Source organism: Trichosurus vulpecula, chromosome 9 (assembly GCF_011100635.1).
Source record: "Trichosurus vulpecula isolate mTriVul1 chromosome 9, mTriVul1.pri, whole genome shotgun sequence".
Taxonomy (NCBI): domain Eukaryota; kingdom Metazoa; phylum Chordata; class Mammalia; order Diprotodontia; family Phalangeridae; genus Trichosurus; species Trichosurus vulpecula.
In genome coordinates this window covers 29981374-30006233 of record NC_050581.1, presented here as the reverse complement: position 1 = coordinate 30006233, position 24860 = coordinate 29981374, and the positions used below count along the sequence as shown (strand labels likewise).

At 35.5% G+C, this 24860-nt stretch overlaps 1 protein-coding gene across 1 annotated transcript in view; it reads right to left on the bottom strand.

Annotated features, from left to right (window-relative positions):
* ROR2 (receptor tyrosine kinase like orphan receptor 2) overlaps positions 1–24860 on the bottom strand; it is an 85362-nt gene that overhangs the window by 23442 nt on the left and 37060 nt on the right. The window contains exons 2-3 of the mRNA XM_036739717.1: positions 23578–23865; positions 22401–22431 (exon numbers count right to left, since the gene is read on the bottom strand). Coding sequence (XP_036595612.1) covers positions 22401–22431; positions 23578–23865 — 319 coding nt within the window. The remainder of the gene's footprint in view (positions 1–22400; positions 22432–23577; positions 23866–24860) is intronic.

Genomic DNA, 24860 nt, shown 5'->3' with positions numbered 1-24860 from the left:
CTGCTCTCAGAATCCTCTCAAGCATCTTAATTCCTATAGTAAATGACACTTGCTCAAGTTTAATTTAAGATGGAGAGTAATGGTGATTTATATAAATGTAAACAAAAGAGAAAAACAACCACTGGTGAAGTCCTACCCCTGAGAGTCCATTTGGAGACTGTCTAATTCCATTATGCTGAACTCAGTTAAATCAGTTCTTTAGTTAAATCCTTTAGACCATGAACCACTTCAAAGGGTTTGTTCTTATTGTTTTAAGTGGCACTCAGAGATTCCACAAAGGGCAAGTCAAGAGTTAACTCAAACAGATGTATTAGGGCTGCTTTCTGATGGGGAACAAAGGAGAGGTGGAACCAAAAGTTCCTAGGAAGTTGGCCCCTCACAGAGCTTTCTATTATTGTTTCATGCTTATAATTATTTTGTTTTCCAGTGGATATTGAATCCTTCCCACAAACCCTGGAGAAAACTTTTAAGTGGAAAATATTGTTAATTCGGATGATGTCAATAGGAAATTAATATTCCATAAAGTCGAATGAATGAATATGAAACACTTATTTTACCCCTTTCACAAAAGCAAAGTTCAAGCACTGATGTTATTAGAAACAAAGTAATTGATTTGATTTCCATTTTCCATTTCCTATCTCTCCAGTATGCTCTACCCTATCTGTTCCTATTCTCTGCCCTTTTCTACAGTGGGTCTCTTTTCAAAGTAAAGAAACTATAGAATAGTCTAAATAACAATGTTTGGGGTCAACGATATTTGAGTGACCTAGCACTCAAGTCCAATAGTCACTACTTGTATCAAAAACTTCTTAAATACAGTTTAAATATGTAATTACATATAGGAAGAAATTTTTTTCTCCCCTTTGTAGTCTGTTAGTAGTAAACTGCTAATTGAATTAAACTCCTTCCTACTTTTCCACTTTTCTTACATCTTGAACCTCTATAATACTCTGTATTCTTTTGACAGTGGCCTCTTCATTGTTTTTTGCACAAGACAGACCATTTCCCATCTCTAGGTATTTTCACAGGCTTTCTCCATGCATTGGAACATTCTCCACCTTCATTTCTCTCTCTTGGCTTCCCTGGCTTCCTTCAAGTCCCAGCTAAAATGCTACCTTCTACAGGAAGCATTTCCTGATCTCCCTTAATTCTAGTGCCTTCCCTCTGTTGATTACTCCCAGTTTCTCCTGTATATATCTTGGTTGTGCATAAACTGCTGTTGACATTTGTCAGAGACACCTTTATAAGAACAGATAAATTTGAACTGGGGTATGAAATATATCTAGGCCCCTAGAAAGTATTATTTACTATGCTTTCATAACATTACAAAAAGCATTCAGCTGAGAACTATCCAGGTGATGTCAATAATTCCTACCACCATCAATTTAACACTTTTATGTGATACCCCAAAAATTTTCATTTTCAATTCAGCTGCAAAAGTGAAAAGACAGACATTCCTCCCCTATCAAAGGGATCAAACTTTAATGCCTTGTCATTTCTCTGTTCAGTAGCAAAACACACTTCCAAAGTTTCAAAGGGAAGGTAGAATAAGGTAACAGCTTCCTTTTCGGGAAGGTCTCTTGGAAAGCCCAAGAAAGTAATGAAAACTCCATGTCCTGCTCTATATGGTTTACTAATTTTGCATACTTGAAGAATCAGAGACTTTTTATAGCTAGAAGGGAAGCTAAAATTGCTGTAAACTGACACACAGAAAAAGCAACTTAAGACCCTGGTTGGATGGGCTACAGGTCTGAAAGTCTATAAACCAAGAATATGGACAGGCTGGTCTTGTTTACCAATTCCCCCAATCATGTAAATAGGATATACTCCTTGAAACTTGAAAGAAATAATTTTCTTATTCTATTTTTACAAAGTACTACTTTTGCACTGCGAATAGTAAATTCATGCAACTGCAGGGTGATAAATCACACAATAGAAATCTCAGCACCAGAAAAAGCTTCTAATCTAAAAGTCTCTCGATAATCCATACTGGAATGAGGTTCTCTTCTACAAAACACTCAACAAGTAGTCACCTAACCTCTCACTGAAGACCTATAAGAGGGCACAACCCTTTACCACTTGTACATTCCAATTTGGAGATTTCTAACAACTGGAAAATTTTTCCTTACCTCAAATTTAAATTTGCCTCTTTGTAATTTCCACCACTTGCTCTAGGGCCAACTAGAATAAATTTAATTTTTCTTCTACATGACAAACTTTCAAATACTTATGACCTTGTTAAGTCTTCTCTTCTCCAGGCCAAACATCCATTTCTTTCACCTTACTGTTATGTAGCATGGTCTGTACTATCCTGGCTGCTTTGGTTGGTAAGTTCTTTTTGAGGCTAACAACCCTACCCTGATCAAAATGGAAGGTAGCAATCCTAACACATATTTAAATAAATTGGTGAAAAAATTATCTTTGGGGCTATTGTCAGTTTCAGTATAAAAGGCCACATCCCACACATTGTGGTATTTTTAATGTTTTATTACATCATTATAATCATTATCCACATTATCAATACATCATTTTTCACAGCTTATTCAATTACATTTTGCTAGGAATAGTCTTGGGACAAATTATAATCCTATAATTCTTCTTTTATATTTAATGTTATATTTCCTGGTTGCCATATCTAATGGCCTAGTTAATCCCACATTCTCACACACCAGGGGGAGTGAAGAACAAGGAAGTACAGCCCTGAGACAGTTGGATTTAAGATTACCCTTAGGTCCGACTGATTGATCTGGGACTCAGATGTAGACCTTTGGATAAATAGGCATATAAAAGTGATTTTTGAGTCTTTGGTATAGAACTCATGAGACCCCAGGGAAACTCCTTTTAACTTTGTTTTCTTTTTTGGAGGGTGGAAGGCAAGGCAATTGGAGTTAAGTGACTTGCCCAAGGTTGCACAGCTACCAAGTGTCAAGTGTCCGAGGCCAGATTTGAACTGAAGTCCTCCTGACTCCAGGGCTGGTGCTCTATTCACTAGTTGTCCCTAACCTTCTTAACAGTGGTTATTTATGGTATCCTCTGGAATTCTTAAAAATCATATTGAAAATTGCTTTTGCTTGTGGATATTAGAATGATTTTAGTAAAAGGACAATTTGTGTACAACTTTTGGCTCCAAATGGTCCATTGTGCCAGATGCAGGACAGAAAAACCCATACTATCACATGAAATGATTGATGACTTCAGTACAAAAGTGGGAAAAGGTGAGAATGGGAAGAAATATATTGAAAACTATAGTTCAAGAGAATAAAACTATAGAATTTAACCCCAAATTATTTAAGGAAGGTACAGAAAATCACAAATGGGAAAAGGACAACAGAAATGATAGCAACACTAATTATAATAATTTCATCCACAAGGTAAACCAAGGTAAATTAATTGCTACATAGAATCCAAAAGGGCTCAGAAAGTATCTTAGTCAGCAATTTGACTTACTTGCCAAATGGAAAGAAAGCTGCCCAAGGCAACTAAACTCATCTGTAAAATCTTATGAAGGATGATAGGTGATAAGAAGTATCATCTCATAAAGTTATCAAGAGAAGTAATAGAGGGTAAAACCACTCTAATGAAAACTTGGCAAGATGTATAAGCAAAGTCATCCTAAGGGATTTCAAGAGTGAAAGTGAAAAGAGGACAGCAAACAGAAGAAAAATAGAGAAGATCAGCCAAAGTGATTATAACAAAATGCTTCCTGTCCTTCAAGGATAATTGAACCACTACACTTAAGACCATGACATCACATTTCCTTATATGCATGAAGGGAGTGGAAAGGCCACTGGGGGTGGGGGTGGGGGAGAAAAGCTAGGTGATGCAGTGGACAGAGTACTAGCCCTGAAATCAGGAGGACCTCAATTCAAATCTAGCCTCAGACATTTAACTAATTGTGTGACCCTGGGCAAGTCACTTAACCCTGATTGCCTCAAGAAAATGTTGCTAAGGGAACTGGGCAAAGGAAGGAAACAAATATTTTTGAGTATCTATTATGTACTATGCTAAGCGTTTTACAAATATTACTTCATTTGATCCTCACAATAAACTTGGGCAATAGGTACTGTTATAATCTCCATTTTAAAGTTGATGAAACTGAGGCAGACCAAGGCTCAATTACTTTCCTGGGGTCACATAACTAATAAATGTCTGAGGCTGGATTTGAATTCAGGTTTTCCTGACTTCAGGGCTAGTATTCTATCCAATGAACTCTTCCAATAGAAATATCTCATTGGAAGAACAACTGACCAGGAAAATATATTTAGGGGAAATAATTTAGAAATTATTGGGCTACTTGAAAGCCAGGTTAAAAAAAAAGGGCCTAGACATCATATTTAGGAAATTGTCAGGAAAAACTTCCGTGATATCCTAGAACCAGAGGGTAAAGTAGAAACTGAAAGAATACACTGATCATCTCCTGAAAGAGATCCCAAAATGAAAACTACCAGGGATACTGTAGCCAAATTTACTGCCAGTGGCCAGGGAGAAACAATTCAAGTATCATGGAGCCACAGTCAGGCTAACACAAGATTTAGCAATTACTACATTAAAGGATTTGAGGGCATTGAATATGATATTCCAGAGGACAAAGAAGCAGGGATTAAAACCAAGAATCACCTACCCAGCAAAACTGAGTATATTCCTTCAAGGGAAAAAAATAGACAGTCGATGAAATAGAGGACTTTCCAGCATTCTTGATGAAAAAACCAGAGCTGAATAGAAAATTTGACTTTCAAAAGCAAGACTGTAGAGAAGCATAAAAAGGTAAATGGGAAAGGGAAATCATAAGTAACTCAATACAGTTAAACTGTTTACAATCCACCATGGGGATAATACTTGTAACTCATAAGACCTTTCTCTTTATTAGGGCAGTTAGAGGGAGTATATATAGTGGGTATAGGAGTGATTTGAATATGAAAGGATGTTATCTAAAAAATAAAATTAAGGGGTGAGAGAGAGGAATGTAGTGGGAGAAAGGCATAAGGAAAGGTAGAATGGGGCAAACTATCTCACATAAAAGAGGCAAGAAAAACCTTTTACAGTGGTGAGGAAAAATGGAGAAGCAAGTGAACCTTACTCTCATCAGAATTGGCTCAAAGAGGGAATAACCTACATACTCAATTGGGTATAGAAATCTATCTTACCCTTCACAAAAGTAGGAGGGGAAGGGGATAAGAAGCAAAACACTTTTTAGGAAGCACAGGATGAAAAGACAGAGAGAATAGAGTAAAGACAGGGGGAAATAGGATGGAAGGAAACACAGTTAGTAGCAATCTTAACTGTGAAAAAGTGTTGAAGAAAGTTTCTTTGATAAAGCTTCATTTCTGAAACATATAGAGTACTGAGTCAAATTTATAAAAAAAAGAACCATTCCCTAATTAATAAATGATCAAAAGATATAAAGAATTTTCAGATGAAGTAATCAAAGCTATCTATAGCCATATGAAAAAAAATTCTCTCACTATTGATTGGAGAAATGCAAATTGAAACATTTCTGAAGTACTACCTCATACCTATTAGATTGGCTAATAGGACAGAAAAGGAAAATGACAAATGTTGGGGTAGATATGGGGGAAATGAGACATTTATGCACTGTTGGTGGAGTTGTGACCTGATTCAACCATTCTGTAGTGCAATTCAGAACTATGTCCAAAGGCCTATAAAACCAAAACTTTTGAACTAGTAATACCACTACTAGGTCTGTATTCAAAAAGATTAAAAAAAAACAAAAAGGAAAAGATCCTATAAATCCAAAAATATTTATAGCATCTCTTTTCTGGGGGCACAGAATTGTAAACTGAGAGAGTGGCTGAACAAATTGTGATATGTGATTATGGTAAAATACTATTGCATTATAAGAAATGAAGATTTAGAACCCAAAATCTTATAAAAGTGAATGTGGAAAACTAAAAATAATTTTTTAAAAAGTAATAATAAGCAGGATGTTCTCAGAAAAACCTTGAAAGACTTACATGGGCAGATGCAAAATGAAATGTACTGTGTACAAAGTAACAGCAACATTGTAAGATGATCAGCTGTGAATGACTTGCCTTTTCTCAGCAATACAACAATCCAAGATAACTTTGAAGGACTTATGATAGAAAGAACTGATGGCATCTGAATACAGATTGAAGTATACTTTTTTTCACTTTATTTTTCTTGAATTTTTTTGTCTGTTTTCTTTCACAATGTGACTATTATGGATGTGCTTTGCATGACTACACATATATAACTTACATCAAACAGCTTGCCTTCTCAATGAGTGGGGGTGGGGAGGGAGGAAGGGAGAGAATTTCGAACTCAGAATTTTAAAGACGAATGTTAAAAATTGTTTTTATGTATAACAGGGGAAAAATTTAAAAAAATAAAAGAATGGGGGAAAGAGAGATAGAATGGGGTAAAGTATCTCACATAAAAGAGGCATGAAAGGAAGAGCTGTTTAGAGCAAAAAAGAAAACAGTGGGATGATATATAATGCATTTACTTTACTCTCATTGGAATTGGCTCAAAGAGGTAATAACATACACCCTCAGTTGGATATAGAAATCTAACTCTAAGGGAAGATGGAGAGAAAGGGTATAAGAGAAAGATGGAGAAATGATAGAAATGAGGACTATATGGGGGAGGTGTGGTCAGAAACATAACACTTTTGAAGATGGACAGGGCAAAAGGAAAGAGAAGGATAAACTGTGGAAAATAGGATGAAACATGCAGTAAGTGTAACTGTGAAAAAATTCTTAGAAGTTTCTCTGTTAAAGGCCTAATTTCTCAAACATATAGAGAACTGAATCAAATTTATAAAAATACAAGTTCTTCCTCAAATGATAAATGGTCCAAATGTACGAAAAGGCAGTTTTGAGACGAAGAAATCAAAGCTACCTATAGTTATATGAAAAAATGCTCAAAATCACTATTGGTTAGAGAAATGCAAATTAAAACAACTCTGAGATACCATTTCATACTTATCAGATTGGCTAATATGGCAGAAAAGGAAAATGATAAATACTGGAGGGGACTGGGAAAACTGAAATACTTATGCGCTCTTGATGGAGTTATGAACTGATCCAACCATTCTGCAGACAAATGTTGAACTATGCTCAAAGGGCAATAAAACTATGCATACACTTTGACCCAGCAATAATACTACTAGATCTATGTACCAAAGAGATTTTTTTTAAAGGAAAAGGATCTATATGTACATAAATATTTATAGCAGCTCTTTTTGTGGTAGCAAAGAATTGGAAATTGAAGGGATGCCCATCAACTGGAGAATGTCTTGAACACGTTGTGGTATATAATTTTGAAGGAATGCTATTTTACTATAGGAAAAGATGAGCAAGAGGATTTCAGAAAAACCTGGAAAGACTTTTAGGAACTAATGCAAAGTGAAGTGAGCAGGACCAGAAGAACAGTGTACCCAACAACAATATTTTATGATGATCAACTGTGAATGACTTAGCTATTTTCAGCAATTCTAAAGGACATATGAAAAATGCTATTCATCTCATTGTTCGTTGTTTTGTCCTTCATTCTCGAAGAGGCCTGTGACATCAGGAATGTGATGTTGTGACTTGCAAGAGCATTGGATTTAAGTGAGGAAGGGCTGTGCAAAGTCAAGTCTCACTTTCTCCTCCAGAGCCATCCAGGTCCAGTGGCAAGATATAGATCAGGATAACTGGATATGGTCCAGGATCCAGTGGGAGACCTTGGCTTTTTTAAGCTAAGGTCTTTCCCAGGTCTCAGTTTGACTGTGATTTGATTGATTCAGTGATTTAAGGCTAAGTAAGAAATGAGGCAAAGAATGGCCTCTTTTACCTAGTAAAAAAACAAAAAACAAAATCAGTCTGGGAGGGGGACACCCTAAGGGTTTCTGGACAAAACAGAAACAATTGCTGTTTGCACTTCATCTGACCCATCATAGCCTAAACAATGACCAAGTGGGGCTTGGGCTGTGACCTACTGTTGTCCAATCAATGAGAGCCAGAGTGATTTGGGTTTAAGGCATGGTCCTTAAAAAATAAATCTAGCATGTAAACCCTAAATCCCAAGATATCTTGAGAGTTTTTAGTGATCAAAATTTATATTCCTTTGGGCAGAGTACCCACAGGTAAGGGTATGATTCCCCATGTGGACAGAGTGAGAGGATAAAGAGAGAGGAGGGAGGGAAGGAAGGAGTGAGGGAACAAGGGAAGGAAGGAAGCAAGGAAAGAAGGAAGGAAGGAAGAAAGGAAGGGAGGGAGGGAGGAAGGAAGGAAGGAATAAAGAAGGAAAGAGCTGTGTTGACCAACTGGAACTGTCCAGTTGGGTCCCCAGTTCCCTACTTACAGATCATTGTTTGTCATTCTTTCTCAAGGAGGACACCTTAAGAGAAAGAACTGATGGAGTCAATGCAGGTCCAAGCATACTTTATAAAAACTTTATTTTTCTGCTTCTTCTTATTTGGTTCTGTGTTTTCTTTCACAACATGACCAATATGGGAATTTGTTTTGCATGACTGTACATGTTAACTTATATCAAATTGCTTGCCTTTTCAACGAGTGAGGGGAAAAGGAGAAACTTTGTAACTCATTATTTTTAAAGAACGTTAAAATTGTTTACATGTAATTGCAAAAATAAAATTAAGATATTTTTTAAAAAAGAAAAGAGTATTAACAGCTTGGCAAAAGAGACATAAAAATGCTGAAGAAAATATTTTCCAAAAATTCAGTATTAGTCAAATGGTAAAAGAGGTACAAAATCTCGCTGAAGAAAATAACTCCTTAAAAAAAATCAAGAAAATAAAAAAAGGCAAAAATGTGAAAAATCTCATAGGAAAAACAACTAACTTGGAAAATACATGGAGGACAGATGATTTAAGCATTAAAGCATCTGAAAGCCATAATCAACCAAAGGATTAGAAGTCATATTTCAATAAATTATGAAGGTAAACTGCCAAAATATCTTAGAAACAGAGGGTAAACTAAAAATTCAGAGAATTGACCAATTACCTCCTGAAAGAAATCTCAAAATGAAAACTCCCAGCAATATTATCACCAAATTCCAGAGTTCTTAGGTCAAGGAGAAAACATAGCAAGTATTCAGACAGAACTAATTCAAATACCATGGAGCCACAATTAGTAGCTACCACTTTAACAGAGCAAAGGGATTGGAATGATATTCCAGAGTCAAAGGAGTTAGGATTACAACCAAGAATAATGTATGCAACAAGACTGTGGGGCGGGGTGGGGTGGGGTGGAGAAATGGACATTTAATAAAAATACCAAACTTTCATCAATTACTGATAAAAGGATCACAGCTGAATAGACAATCATACATTAAAACACAAGACTCAAAGTATAAAAGTAAACATGAATGCAAAATCATAAGAGATTTAACAAGGTTAAATTTTTTACACTCCTACATGGTATAATGCTACATGTAGCCACTATGAATTTTAACATCTTTAGGACAATTAGAAGGCATATTCTTAGATAGAGGGCATAGGTCTGAATCTATTATGCTGGGATGATCTCAAAAGAAGAATGGAAGGGTGAGAAAGAGGGTTACGCTGGGAGAAGGGGGAAAGGAGAGGAAGATGGGGAAAATAGTCCCAAAGAAGGAAAAACTTTTACAAAGGAGGGGAAATCAGGAGGGTGGAAAATGTCTGAATGTCATTCTCACATTGCTGGATGTAATGTGGGAAAACAGATACATTACCACACTGTTGGTAGAGCTGTGAAGCACTCCAATCTCATACTTTTCTAGGGCACAACTACTTAAAGATATAAGCGGTTTGGCTGCTGAAAGGGGCAGAAAAACTGATGTTGCATAAAGAACTGTCATATTCTTTTATTACTGATATTGCTTGCCAAACTCCAGCTTTGGATTATTTTCATCATCCATTGCCTGCACTCCTACTCACATGTTGTTGAATGATACTGGAGGAAAATCACAAAACAGTGTTGATTGGGTACATTACAAATTCATGTCACATAAGCGAAACTGAGCCCTCATTACAGCTAGGCAATGCTTTTACAATTCCCTAATTAATTCATTATCTCACTCACCACACTAGCTTTTCCAAATCTGTCTATTCCCCCTTAAACCTCCCACAGTTCTTCCTACCTTGACTCTTTCAGCTAAGATGCTTTTCTCATTTCACTAAAAAATTTTGGCTTTTCTCTAAGAACTCCCTCTTCTCACCTCTTCTTCATCACACATCATTCAGATACCTTTCCCCACTATCTTTTCCTTCAACTTTGTCTAACATGAATAAGTGTCACTTCTTGACAGGGCAAACCATTCTGTAGGTGATCCTAGTCCATGCTCTCTTTTCCCCTCTGACTCAAACCCTAATGACCATAATTCCATTTCACTAATCTTTGATCTCTCCCTGTCTATAAATTGCTTCCCTACTGTCTACAAGCACTTCCATGTCTCTTCGGTCCTCAAAATCCCATCATTTTCTCTATCAGTCCATCTTCAAGTGCTATTATTCTATATGGTTCCTCCCTTTCATGGTTCAAGTTCTTGAGAAGGCTATCTACAATAGATGCCTCTACTTTCTTTTCTTTCATTCTGTTCTTAACCCTCAGTCTCGCTTCTTGCCTCATCATTTGACTGAAACAGTACCAATTTACCAGTGAACTCAATCACCAAATCTAATGGCTTTTTCCTCAATTCTCATATTTCTTGACCTTTCTGCAGTCCTTGGCATCACTGATCACGCTCTTCTTGATATTCCCTTATAAGTTCTCTTCTAGCTCTATAATACTTATTTTGGTTTTTAATTGGAGTCAAAATTTATTTAAGTTATATGATAAATTCATTCATCTGTTCATTCTTTTGTTGACAAGAGTTTAGAGATACAAGATTTCCCTGAAAGATTACATTCCCAAAATTTTGGCACATTTGATTATCTGCTGCTTCTCTGACCTATTCTTTAACCCATCAAACTTTGGCCCTTAACTCAGGATTAAACTATTTAGTCTCTAATTCTTAATCCTTTCTTCAAAGACCCCTTACTGAATGTGTTCAGCACATTGTAGTTAGTAAAAGATATGTTCAATATTTCTACTTGTTTCATACTTATTTGTGAGATTTTAATGTTACAATATATGGTCTATTTTTGTAAAGGTGCCATGAAGAGCTACAGAATCTATTCCTTTATGCTCCAATTTAGTAATCACTATAATTAACTTAATTATCATAATTGGCATTTCTAAAATTCTACTCAGATCCTTAATGTCTTACTTGGTTGTCTTACTGTTACATTTGCCTGGGTTTCAGAAGATCCTATTTTTAATTTTGCTATCTATTTCTCTAAGTAAATCAAATAACTTTTCCTTTAAGCATTTTAACTCCAGAGTCTACATTCTGGCTTCATCATTCAACTGCAACTGCTCTCTCCAAAATTACTAATGATCTCCTTTTTATTGTTTTTTTTTTGTTTAGTATTTTATTTCCCCCAATTAATTACATGTAAAAACTATTTTTAACATTCATTTTTTAAACTTTGAGTTCCAAATTTTCTTTCTCCCTCCCTACCCCCCTAATTGAGAAACAAGCAATTTGATATAGGTTATACATGTGTAGTCATAGAAAACATATTTCCATATTAGTCATGTTGTTAAAGAAAACAGACCAAAAAACCCAAGAAAAATTAAGAAAGTAAAAAAAGAGTGTGCTTCAATCTGTATTCAGACACCATAGCATTTTTCATCATAAGTCCTTCACAGTTACCTTGGATCATTGTATTGCCGAGAACAGCTAAGTCATTCTTACAATATTCCTGTTACTTTGTACACAGTACATGTCACTTTGCATCAACTTCTTAAGTCATTCCACGTTTTGCTGACAGCATTCAGCTCATAATTTCTTATAGCACAATAATATTCCATCACAATAATATACCAAAATTTATTTAGTCATTCCCCAATTGATGTGCATTCTCTCAATTTACAATTCTGTGACCCCAGAAATGAGATGCTATAAATATAGTTGAATGTATAGGTCCCTTTCCTTGTTTTTTTTTTTCATCTTTATGGATACAGACCTAGCAGTGGTATTGCTAGGTCAAAGGGTATGCATAGTTTTATAGGCCTTTGGGCATAGTTTCAAATTGCTTTACAGAATGGTCAAATCAGTTCACAACTCTACCAACAGTACATAAATGTCTCATTTTCCCCACATCCACTCCAACATTTGTCATTTTCCTTTTCTGTCCTATTAGTCAATCTAATAGGTATGAGGCAGTACTTCAGAAATGTTTCAATTTGCATTTCCCCAATCAATATTGAGATTTTTTTTTATATGGCTATAGGCAGCTTTGATTACTTTATCTGAACACTATATCTTTTGATCATTTATTAATTGGGGAATGGTTCTTATTTTTATAAATTTGATGCCATACTCTACATGTTTGAGAAACAAGGCTTTATCAGAGAAACTTTCTTAAACACTTTTTTCACAGTTAAGATTGCTACTAACTGTATTTCCCTGTCTCTTTATTCTATTCTCTCTCTCCTTTCACCTTGTCCTTCCTCAAAAGTGTTTTGCTTCTGACTACTCCTTCCCCAAATCTGCCCTCCCTTTTATCACCATATGCCTTATCTTATCCCTCTCCCCTCCTACTTTTGTGAAGGGTAAGATAGATTTCTATACCCAATTGAGTATGGATGTTATTCCCTCTTTGAGCCAATTCTGATGAGAGTAAGGTTCACTCATTTCCCTCTTCTTCCTCACTACTGTAAAAGCTTTTTCTTGCCTCTTTTGTGTGAGATAATTTGCCCCATTCTACCTTTCCTTAGGCCTGTCTCCCAGTACATTCTTCTCTCTCATCCCTTAATTGTGTTTTTTAGGTAACATCCCTTCATATTCAAATCACTTCTGTACCCACTATATATACTCCCTCTAACTGCCCTAATAAAGAGAAAGGTCTTAAGAGTTACAAGTATCATCTTCCCATGCAGGAATGTAAACAGTTCACCTTTTCACGGTTCTCTTGAGTATTATATTTGAAAGTCAAATTTTCTCTTCAGCTCTGGTCTTTTCATCAGGAATGCTGCAAAGTCTTCTATTTTGTTGAATATCCATTTTTTTTTCCCTTGAAGGAATATACTCAGTTTTGCTGGGTAGGTGATTCTTTGTTTTAATCCCAACTCCTTTGCCCTCTGTAATATCATATCCAAAGCCCTCTAATCCTTTAATGTAGGAATTGTTAATTCCTATGTTAGCCTGACTGTGGCTCCATGATACTTGAATTGTTTCTCTCTGGTCACTGGCAATATTTTTTCCTTGACCTGGGAGATCTGGAATTTGGTTACAATATTCCTGAAAGTTTTCATTTTGGAGTCTCTTTCAGGAGGTGATCAGTGTATTCTTTCATTTTCTATTTTACTCTCTGGCTCTAGAATATCAGGAGAATTTTCCTTGATAATTTCTTGAAAAATGATTTCTAGGCTTTCTTTTTGATCATGGCTTCCAGGTAGTCCAATAATTTCTAAATTAGCTCTCCTGGATCTATTTTGCAGGTCAGCTATTTTTCCAATGAGGTATTTCATGCTGTCTTTTTTCATACTTTTATTTTTGTTTTATTGTTTCTTAATTTCTCATAAAGTCATTAACTTCCATTTGCACCATTGTAATTTTTAAAGAATTATTTTCTTCAGTGAATTTTTGTGCCTCCTTTTCCATTTGGCCAATTCTACTTTTTTTGTTTCCTTTATTAGTATTTTTTCCCCCAATTACATTTCAGGACAATTTTTAGCATTCATTTTGGCAGGATTTTGAGTCCCAAATTTTTCCCCATCCCTCCCTCCTCTCTTCCTAAAATGATAGGCAATTTCATATAGACTATGCATGTGCTATCATGTAAAACATATTTCTATATTAGTCACAGTTGTGAAAGAAGAAACTGATTTAAAAAAAATAAAGTGAGTGGAAAAAATATGCTTTGATCTGCATTCAGAGTCTACCAGTTCTTTATCTAGATGTGGATAGCATTTTCCTTTGTGAGTCCTTTGTCTTCAATTGTCTTCAATTATTGCTTTGCTGAGAAAAGCTGAGTCATTCATAGTTGATCATGGCACAATGTTGCTGATACTTTGTACAATGTTTTCCTGGTTCTGTTCATTTCACTGTGCATTAGTTGTTTGTGCAAATCTTTCCAGGTTTTTTTTAAATCTGCCTGTTTATCATTTCTTATTGCACAATAGTATTCCATGACATTCATACACCACTGCTTATTCAGCCATTCCCCAATTGATGGGCATCCCCTCAATTTCCAATATTTTCCCCCATGAAAAATGCTACTATAAATATTTTTGTACATGTAAGTCCTTTCCCCTTTTTATGATCTCTTTGGGATATAGACCTAGTAGTGGTATTACTATCAAAGGGTATGTACAGTTTAGTTGCCCTTTGGGCAGATTTTCAAATTGCCCTCCAAAATGGCTGGATCACTTCACAACTCTATCAACAGTGCATCAGTGTGTCAATTTTCTCACATCTTCTCCAACACTTATCATTTTCCTTTTTTGTCATATTAGCCAATCTGACAGGTGTGAGGTGGTACCTCAGAGTTGTTTTAATATGCATTTCTCTAATCAAAAGTGATTTAGAGCACTTCTTCGTATGCCTGTAGGTAGCTTTGATTTCTTCATCTGAAAACTGCCTGTTCATATTCTTTGACAATTTATCAATTGGGGAATTGCTTGTAGTCTCACGAATTTGACTCAGTTCTACATATATTTGAGAAATGAGACCTTTACCAGAGATACTTGCTATAAAGATTGATTTCCAGCTTTCTGCTTTCCTTCTAGTCTTGATTACATTGGTTTTGCTTGTGCCAAAACTTTTTAATTTAATATAATCAATATTATCTATCTTACATTTTGTAATGCTCTCTATCTCTTGGTTAGTCATGAACCTGTAACTTACTTAACTCCTCTTTTAAGAATTTAGATTTTATACCAGTTGGTGCATATATGTTTAATATTGATATTACTTCATTATCTATTGTACCTTTAGCAAGATGCAATTTCCTTCCTTATCTCTTTAATTAGGTTTGTTTTTGATTTGTTTGAGATCAAGATTGCTAGCCCTGCTTTTTTTTTACTTCAGCTTTTTACTTCAAGTGTGTTTCTTGTAAACAACATATTGTAGAATTCTGGTTTTTGATCCATTTTGCTATTCATTTCTTTCTTTTTTAATGGGAGATTTCATCCCATTCACATTCACAGTTATGATTTCCAACTATGTATTTCCCTCCAATCCTCTTTTTCCTCCTGTTTGTCTTCTCTCTCCTTTCACCCTTTTCCTCCTCACTGGTGTTTTGCTTCCACTACCACCTATCCTGGTTTGCCCTCTCTTCTGTTAGTGCCCTCCATCCCCCCTTTACTTAATATCTTCCCCTCTTACTTCCCTGTCAGGTAAGATAGATTTCTATATCCAAAAGATTGTGTGTATTATTCCCTCTTTGATCAAATACTGATGAGAGTAAGGCACAAGCAATGCCCATCACCCACCCTCCCATCTTTGCCTCCACTATAATAGGTGCCTCTTCACATGAAATAATTTATTCCATTCCACATCTCCCTTCCTCCTGCCCCTAGTGTACTCCTCCTTCTCATCCCTTAATTATTTTTTATGTTATTTCCTCCAATTCACCTTCTACCCATACCCTCTCTCTGTATATATTTCCTCCAGCTGAACTATTAATGGTAAAATTTTTAAGAATTACAAGTGTCATTTTCCCACATAGGGATATAAAAAGCTCAGCTCCATTGAATCTCTTGTTTTCTTTTTCTTTTTTACCTTTTTAGGCTTCTCTTCAGACTTGATATTGGAGATCAAATTTTTGATTTAATTCTGTTCTTCTCCTTATTAAAACTTTCTATTTCATTGAATGACCATTTTCCCCCTTGATGTATTCTGCTTAATTTCACCAGGTAGGTAATTCTTGGTTGTAGTCCTAGCTCCTTTGCCTTCTGGAATATCATGTTCCATGACCTCCAGTCCTTTAATGTTGCAGCTGCTAAATCCTGTGTAATCCTGATTGTGGCTCTCCAATATCTGAATTGTTTCTGATCACTTGTAATATTTTTTTTCCTTGGTCTGATAGTTTTGTAATTTGGTTATAATGTTCCTTGGAGTTTTTATTTTGGGATCTCTTTCCTGAGGTGATTGGTGAATTCTATCAAAGCCTATTTTGCCCTCTGGTTCCAGGCTATCAGGGGAGTTTTCCTTGATAATTTCTTGAAAGATTCTGTCCAGGTCCTCCTTTTAATTATGGCTGTCAGGTAGTTCAATGATACTAACATGGTCTCTCCTTGATCTATTTTCAAGGTCAGTTGTTTTTCTAATGATGTATTTTATGTTTTCTTCTTTTTTTCTCTCTTCTAAATGTGTTTGATTGATTCTTGATATCTTCTAGTTTCATTAGCTTCTACTTGCCCAATTCTAACTTTTAAGGAGATTTCCCCCCCCACCCCCGTTAGCTTTTGTACTTCCTTTTGTACTTTTTAGGGAGTTGTTTTCTTCAGTGGATTTTTGTATCTCTTTTTCTATTTGTCCAATTCTACTTTTTAAGCAGTTGTTTTCTTTTTCCAAGGTGTTGACTCTTTCATCATTTTCTTGCATTGCTCCCATTTTTTTCCCCAATTTTTCTTCTACGTCTCTTATATGATTTTTAGGCTCTTTTTAAAGCTCTTCCATGAGTTCTTTCTGGGCTTGCAACCACTTCCTCTTCTTCTTTGAGGTTTTTCCCATAGGTGTCTTGACAATTACTGTCCCCTTCTGAGTTTGTGTCTTGGTCTTCCCTGTCACCAAAATAACATTCTAACTATGATAAGATTCTTTTTTTTGCTGTTTTGTGCTCATCTTTTTTCTTTTTTTGGCCTTTTTCTTTTTTTTTTTAAAATTTGAGCTAAGCAACCAGGGTGGAAAGGGCACTCTCTTAGGCTTCTTGTGCCAGGGGCTGCAAGTGCTTCACTGTTTTAACCCTGAGGCCCACAGGGGAACCCTCTTCTCTGATGATGCACTAAGGGGGTAGGTTAGGGAGTAGCTGGCACTGCCAGAAGCTGTAGGGGTCTGGTGGCTTACCTGGTGCTGAGCAGGAGGCCTAGTGGTGGTGTCTGGCATGTGCTGATGCTCAGTGGGGTGTTTCTGTGTTTCCCTGGGGCTATGCTGAAGCATGTAAAGGTCTGGCTTCTGGAGGGTGCTTGTTTGTCTGGGGCTACATTGTAACACATGCTGCTTCTCAGAAGGAGAGTCTGCCAGTTCCCCTGGCTACCCTGAGGCATGTGGTGGGTCCTGGTGTTGGCATCTGCCTCCTCCAATACACTGGGGCTCTGGATATCTCCCACTGGTTTGCTGATGTGGGCTTGCTGCTGGCTTGCTGGGATGCTTCCCATCCTGGAATACACTCCCCTTTTACCCAACTGAGACAGACCTTTCTCTCAGACCTTCCAAGTTTCTTGGACTAAAAGATAGTTTCACCTCGTCTTTTTGTTGGTTTTGTTGTTCCAGGACTTGTGTTAAGGTGCTATTTTATGGTTATTTGGAGGTAAATATGGGAGAGTTACAGCAATTTACTCCTTACTCCACCATCTCGGCTCTTGGAAACCTCTGTTCCCAAGTCTGTTTTAAGGAGTTTTTTTTTTTTCCATTCAGTGAATGTTTGTGTCTATTTTTCCATTTGGTCAATTCTACTTTTCAACCAACACATTCTTCTCTTCATTGGTTTTTTGTACCTCTTTCATAATTTGTCCTAGTCTGTTTTTTAAGGTGTTATTTTCTTCATTTTTTGTGTGTCTCCTCTACCAAGCTGTTGACTTTTATCATGATTTTCTTGCATCACTCATTTGTCTTCCCATTTTTCCCTCTATCTCTCTTACTTAATTTTTGAAATCCTTTTTGAGCCCTTCTATAGCCTGAGACCAATTCATATTTTTCTTAGCAGCTTTGGATATAGTAGTTTTGACTTTGATTTCTTCTGAGTGTGTGTTTTGATCTTCCTCGTCACCATAATGACTTTCTATGGTCAGAATTTTTTTCTGTTGTTTGCTCATTTTTCCAATCTATTTCTTGATTTTAATTGTTTGTTAAAGTGGGGTTCTGCTTCCAGGTTGGAGGTTGTACTTCAGGGTTTTTCTGGAGCTGTTTTCAGAGATACTTCTAGAACACTGGAACTTTTCAGTTTTTTCAAGGTGGTATGGTCGTATGAGCTAAGAAGAGATGATTACTACTCTCCTGGCCTGGGCTCTGGCCCGTGAGTAACTCTTTTCTGCCCTAGAATTGTGATGAGGGTTCCTACTCCACTGCAGCCTGCAAGCTCTAGTGTGCTAGTGCTCCTCTTTAGGGAGTTCCACCCAAGATTGTGACCCAGATCTGAGTATGGTCAAAGCAACAGAGTCCTATCTCCAGGGCCAGCAAAGAGACCCCTGCAATCTCCTTCTGATCAGTTGTTCAACCTCCTTACCATCTGTGGGCTGAGAGTTCTGGAATAAGCCACTGATGCTGCAGGGTCAGTGGCTCCCAAGGTCTGCTCCTGGTCTTTGCTGTCTCAGCCTGCATTTCACTGTGTTCCACTCTCACCCAGGTGTGCCAGACTTTCCTGCTGCCCTTCTAAATTGTCTTTGGCTCAATAATTATTTCACCCTGTCTTTTTGTGGCTTCTGCTGCTCTAGGAATTATTTTATGGCATTATTTAAAGGTGTTCAGAGGGGTTTTGGGGAGAGCTCAGATAAGTTGCTGCCTTTTCTCCACTATTTGCCTCCACTAATGATCTCTCAACTATAAAATCTAATGGCCTTTTATTTCAGTCCTTATGTTTCATGATGTCTCTGTAGCTTCTGACACTGTCGATCACTCCTTTCTCCTTGATGTTCTCTTCACTCTAGTCTTTTGTGACATTCCTGTATCAAGGTTCTCCTCCTCCCTATCTGACCACTCCCTCTCTGTCTCCTTTTCTGGATCCTCATCCAGGTCATTCATGGTAACTGTGGGTGTTCTAGAGGGCTCTCTCTGCTCATCAACTCCATGGATTCAATTGTCATCTCTATGCTGATGATTCTTAAATGTTCTTATCCAGAATCAATCTCTCTGATGACTACAATGCAATAAAATTATGTTTAACAATTACCCACTGAAGAAATGATTAAAATTAACTGGAGATAAAATAACTCATTCCTAAATAATTGATGAGTCAACGAATGAATCATTGAAAAAATAATTTCATTAAAATTCTAACAATGAGATAGCATGCCAAAATTTTCTAGATAAGTAAAAACTAATATCTCCAAACACTTTCATTAACAAAAGAGATAAAGAAGATAATCAACAGATTGAAATTGAAAATTTAAAAGCCACTGAATTAATAAATAAAACTAGGAACTGATTTTTTACATCTAATGAAGAAGAAATAAGGAGTACTATTTAAAAAAAAACCCATTTTTCCAAATGCAAATTAAACCTAAAATTTAAATGAAGTGCAAGAATATTTTAAAATACAAGATACCAAGAGAGAAGAAAACAAAACAGAGTATTTAAATAATTCACTCTCAGAAAAAGAAATTGAACATGTTATAAATGAATAGCCAATGGCGGGGGCGGGGGGGAGGAAGGGGAAAGCTGTGACCTGATGCATTTTAAATTACATTTTACCAAATATTAAGAGAATACTTAATTCTAATATTATATAAACTGCTTGAAAGTAGAGGAAAAGGGGGGATTCCATCAAATTCCTCGTATGACACCATACAGTCTTGAAACCTAAACCAGGGAGAATCAAAACTGAAAAATTATAGAGTAATATCCCTGCTGAACACTGATGCAAAAAAATGTAAAAATAATGATAGCAAAGAAGCTATAGTAACTTATCACAAGGATTATTGAGAAAGCAAACTAATAAATAAAAAAATTAACAACCATAAAGCAACCAAGACCACATGAGATCTGTATCAGTCATGAAGGGTTTGTTCAATTATTAGAAAACTAAAAACATAATTGACAATATTAATAATAAAAATCATGATTATAAAAATAAATTTAAAAGCTTTTGACAAAAACACCATACCCATTTCTAATTTTTTAAAGAAGTAGCAAATAGTATCCCGATTTCTCTACATCACTTCCAACATTTATCATTTTCCCCTTCAATCATTTTAGCTAATCTAGTGGCTATAAAATGATATTTAAAGGTTGTTTTAGTTGGCATTTCTCTAATAATAATGACTTGGAGTATTTTTCACATGACTATAAATTATTTTGATTTCTTCATTGGAAAAGTTTCATTTTATATACTTTGACCATTTATCAATTGGGGAATGACTCATATTTTTATATATCTGACAAGGTTTATATATATATATATATATATTTGAGATATGAGACCTTTATTTGAGAAACTATCTATAAAATTTTCTCCCAGTTTTCTGCTTTCCTTCTGATCTGAGCTACTTTTGTTTTATTTGTATAAAACCTTTTAAATTGAATGTAATTAAAATTATACATTTTGCACCTAACTTTGCTCTCTATCTCTTATTTATTCATAAATTGTTCACCTATCCATAAATCTGATAAGTAATATGTTCCATGTTCTTCTAATTTTCTTTTAATATCTCTTTTTATATCTAGGTCATATATCCATTTTGACTTTATCTTGTCAAATGGGGTAAGTCTGTGAAATATTAGTTTATGCCAAGTTTCTGCCATACTGATCTACAATTTTCCCAACAATTGTTTTTATCAAATAATAAATTCTTATCTCCAAATCTTAAGTCTTCACACTTGTCAAATAGGAGGTTATTATATTAATTTGTTGCTATACATTGTATGTCTATTCTATTCCAATGATCTACCTTTCTATTTCTTAGCCAGTACCAGATAGTTTTGATAATTACTGCCTTATTTTAATGATGTAGTACTGCTAAATCTCCTTGACTTTTTTTATTCCAAATGGATTTTATTATTTTTTTATAATTCAGTGCAATTTTTTTTTGTTATTTTAATTGTGATGGCATGTAATATATAAATTAGTTTAGACAAAATTTTCATTTTTATTATATTGACCTTGGATATTAAAATATCTTAAATTGTTTAATTAATAAAATGTGATGAAGCCAGACTATTATCACAGTCTAGACTGTTGCCTGTAAATGCTGGGACATAACATTTATCCATAAAATTTTGCTTCACTAATTACTCATAATCTCCAAGCTGCGTAGAATGAAAGAAATTCAAAGTTTAGAAAACTAGCAGATGAAATCCAAATCATAGGGAGACAGGATGGTATACATATCATCTCTGTTCTGTCTGCTACTAGAGTTGTACTGAGGATGTTTTTAGTGAGCCTACAAAGGATGAACTTTCATTCTTACCATTACTTTTATTAAACTCACCAAAGCAAATATTTAATACAAGAATGTATAAAAGTGTTCCACAGAACACTAAATATAAAGGAATATTTTAGGACCATTTTACCTGAATTATCTGAATTCTGTATGATTGACATGTATACACTTTTTTTAAAGTTTGCAAATCATTTCGTATATATTATCTTATTTTAATCACATGACCACTCTGTGAGGTAGTTACTGTAGGTATTATTCTGAACCTGTAATAGGGAACTTCTGGAGGGGCAACTTCCTCTATTAGCATAGATAAGCAATTGTATAACAATTTATAGCTGTTTATGGGTTGCCAGTGGCACTGAGAGGTTAAGTGCTTTGTAGAAATTCACACAGCAAGTACTAAGTATATGTTAGAAGTACAATTAAGATCCAGTTCTTTCTGACTCCAAGGCCAACTCTCTATACACTATGTCATGATGTGTCTCACTATTGGTATTATCCCCATTTTAGAGATAATGAAAGTGAGGCTCAGAAAGTGACTTCTCCATGGTCATATAACATGGAAGGTGGGCAGATTGAAATTCAGGACTTCCAGATTCCAACTGACAAAATCTATAAGAAATAATTGCTATACAGTTGTTTTATCACATGTCATTACATTTCAACCTCAGAGGTTACTTTTCTCTAAACTGACTTTCTGTAAGAATTTTTTTTGTAATTTCTCGAAATATTAGTGAAATGATTTTGGTGACCTAGGCAATCCACCCCAGATGTTCATTACCTCCAGTGTTGCCTTGATTCCTCTATAGCATCATAATAACATCGCAATTTTATATCATTTCAGTTATGAAATTTAAAAGTTTCCCAAAAAGATTTTTGTTGACCAAAAACTAACCACAAGCCTGTCCTTTTTAGAACATGCTCTTGTCGTTCCAAGAAATTACAATCAACCTAAATATTTTTGGCAAAGATGTAGGCAAAGATGCAAGAAGTGTTTATTAAATTTGTGGTCTGAATTCTATTACAGCAAAGTTCACAAAAAATGATTTGTGGAGAAAAAATACTTACTGAAAATTATGATTTGGGCTGTGTGTTGGACCTAAGGAGATAAATCAAACAAAAATTATTAATAATGTATGACTAATAACATAAAAATTCAGAATCAATGATACAAGACTAGAATTTGTGGCTTTTATTTTGTAGAAAATTTGTCTCAAGTCAAGAGCACTAGCTATACTGAAAAACATACACTCTTTTAAAAGCAGGTAAGGAAACTCCCTGATACAAGTAGGTGGATTTCTTTTTAGCTTATGGTCTTAGAGAGTTTCTTAGAATAATGAGAGGTTAAGTAACCATCCTCAGTTCACATGGGTAGTATATATCAAATTTAAGACCTGAACTGGCTTGGAGACTGACTGCCAATCCATTATACTATACTGGTTCTGCTCTGGATAAAATTTGCATGACCTTAATTGTGGAGAAATTTTTGTTATGTAAATGTGCACTTTTCAAAAGATAAGAGATTACTAGCTGCATCAATTTTCTTACTAAGTTCTTATTTTAGGGACCAATGAAATGGCATAGGTATTGCCTGTGATCTTGCCGTAACTTGAATGATATAGTGTTTAATTCCCTTTTAGCATTTAATTGACTTTACCTTTCATGAGAAGTAAATAGTAAGGTTCATTCTCTCTTTCTCTTTTACTCTCTTTCTCTCTCTGATGCTTCCCAAATACATACAAATGGAATTTAACTTTGCATGACTAAGTAGTCTAAGGCTAATAATACTTGCCACACCATAAATGCAAAATATAATAATAATAATAATAATAATGATAATAATAGCAGAAGCAAACAATTGGCAAAGAAATTTTGGTTTGATCAACTAAGTCAAAATGCTAACCATAAAGTGTCAATATATCTTCACCCAAGAGCTCATGGTATGGAATTGTGGTCAGCATTGAAAAGATTAGAAGCAATGAAACATTACCTTTCTACTACGTATGGACAAGAACAAGATATAGTAGTTATTTTCCCTAAACTATATTATTATAGAACACTACTCTCTTTCATTACCAATGGCTGCATATCAGTTGAGATATCAAGGAATTACTTTATTGGCTTGCTTTTATGTTAAATTGTATGTGTATATACTTTTAAATAGCAATTTAATATCTCAATTATATACAATAAATAGAGAGTGCAGATGTTTAAAACATAGCATGTTTTCAGTATAGTGACTCACCAAGCCTCACAAAAAGGACTCCAGTCGCTGTGATGGTCTTCATTCCATTGGTAGCCACACACTGGTAATACCCAGTGTCTGTGGTATCCAGATCTTGTATTCTTAAACGAGAACCATAGACTGTTTTCCTGATGATGATCCTGCGTGGTTCTTGAACCACAGGTGCATCATTTTTTAGCCATCTGATGTTTGGAGATGGATTTCCTGCCACTTTGCAGTAGAGAATTGCTGTCTGGCCCTGGACTATGGTGATATTGTTTACTGGTTCCAAAAAATTCAAAAAGTACCCTATAAAGTATAAGGGTTAAGAAATATCAAACTTCAATAAGGATGAAATAAAAAGCAAATATGATGAAGCACTCTAAAGGAAGATTTCAGTTTTCCTTTACTTTCCTTAGTTATGTATATTAATGCTATTTCTAATCTTAACCAGGTAAAACATCAACACTACTAAGATAATTTAAGATTACTTTATGTTTAATCTTAGCTGATTCTATTTTTATGGACAAATTACAACACAAAGAAACAAATTCATTTAGTGAAATAAATGTGATTGTAAAGTCATAAAAGGGCCTGACCTTGTAATTGAATCACAGAATTTCAGAGTTGGCACGGACCTCCAAGGCCATCTAATCAACAACTCATTGCTGAAAGAGAACCCGGACTCCAATATACCTTAGAAGCAGTCATCTCTGCTTGAGACCACCTGAGGCAATTGCCCACTGCTTCTGAGTATACTTGTAATTGTTAGGAAGGGTTTCCTGGCATCAAACTCAAATCTGCCTTTTTGCAACTATCACCAAATATTTCTTTTGCCTTCCAGGGTGAAATGCTCTCTTTTCTTACCTCTGACTCCTGGTTTCCCTGGCTTCTTCTAGGACTCACAACCCTCCCTCCCCTAGCCCCAATTCTGAAGGAAATCTTTCCTGGTTCTTCCCCTCCCCCTCCAGCATTCTCTCCCCTCCAATCCCTGCCTAGGCTACTAATACCTTCCCTCTCAGTTTATCTTTCACTGGCTTTATGTAGTATACCCCATTAGAATGTGGGCTTTTTTGAGGGCAGGAACTGTCTTTTCATTTCTTGTATTCTCAGCATTTAACACAATACCTAGAACATAGTGGGCACTTAATAAAGGCTTATTGACTGACTGACTAAAATGGGGCAAATGCAACACTTTTTCCACATGAAAACTCTTCCAGTATGTACATGAAGATAGCTATGCTGCCCCCTTTTAGTCTCCTTGTCAACTGTTCTTCAGGCTAAACATTATCAGTATTTTTGAA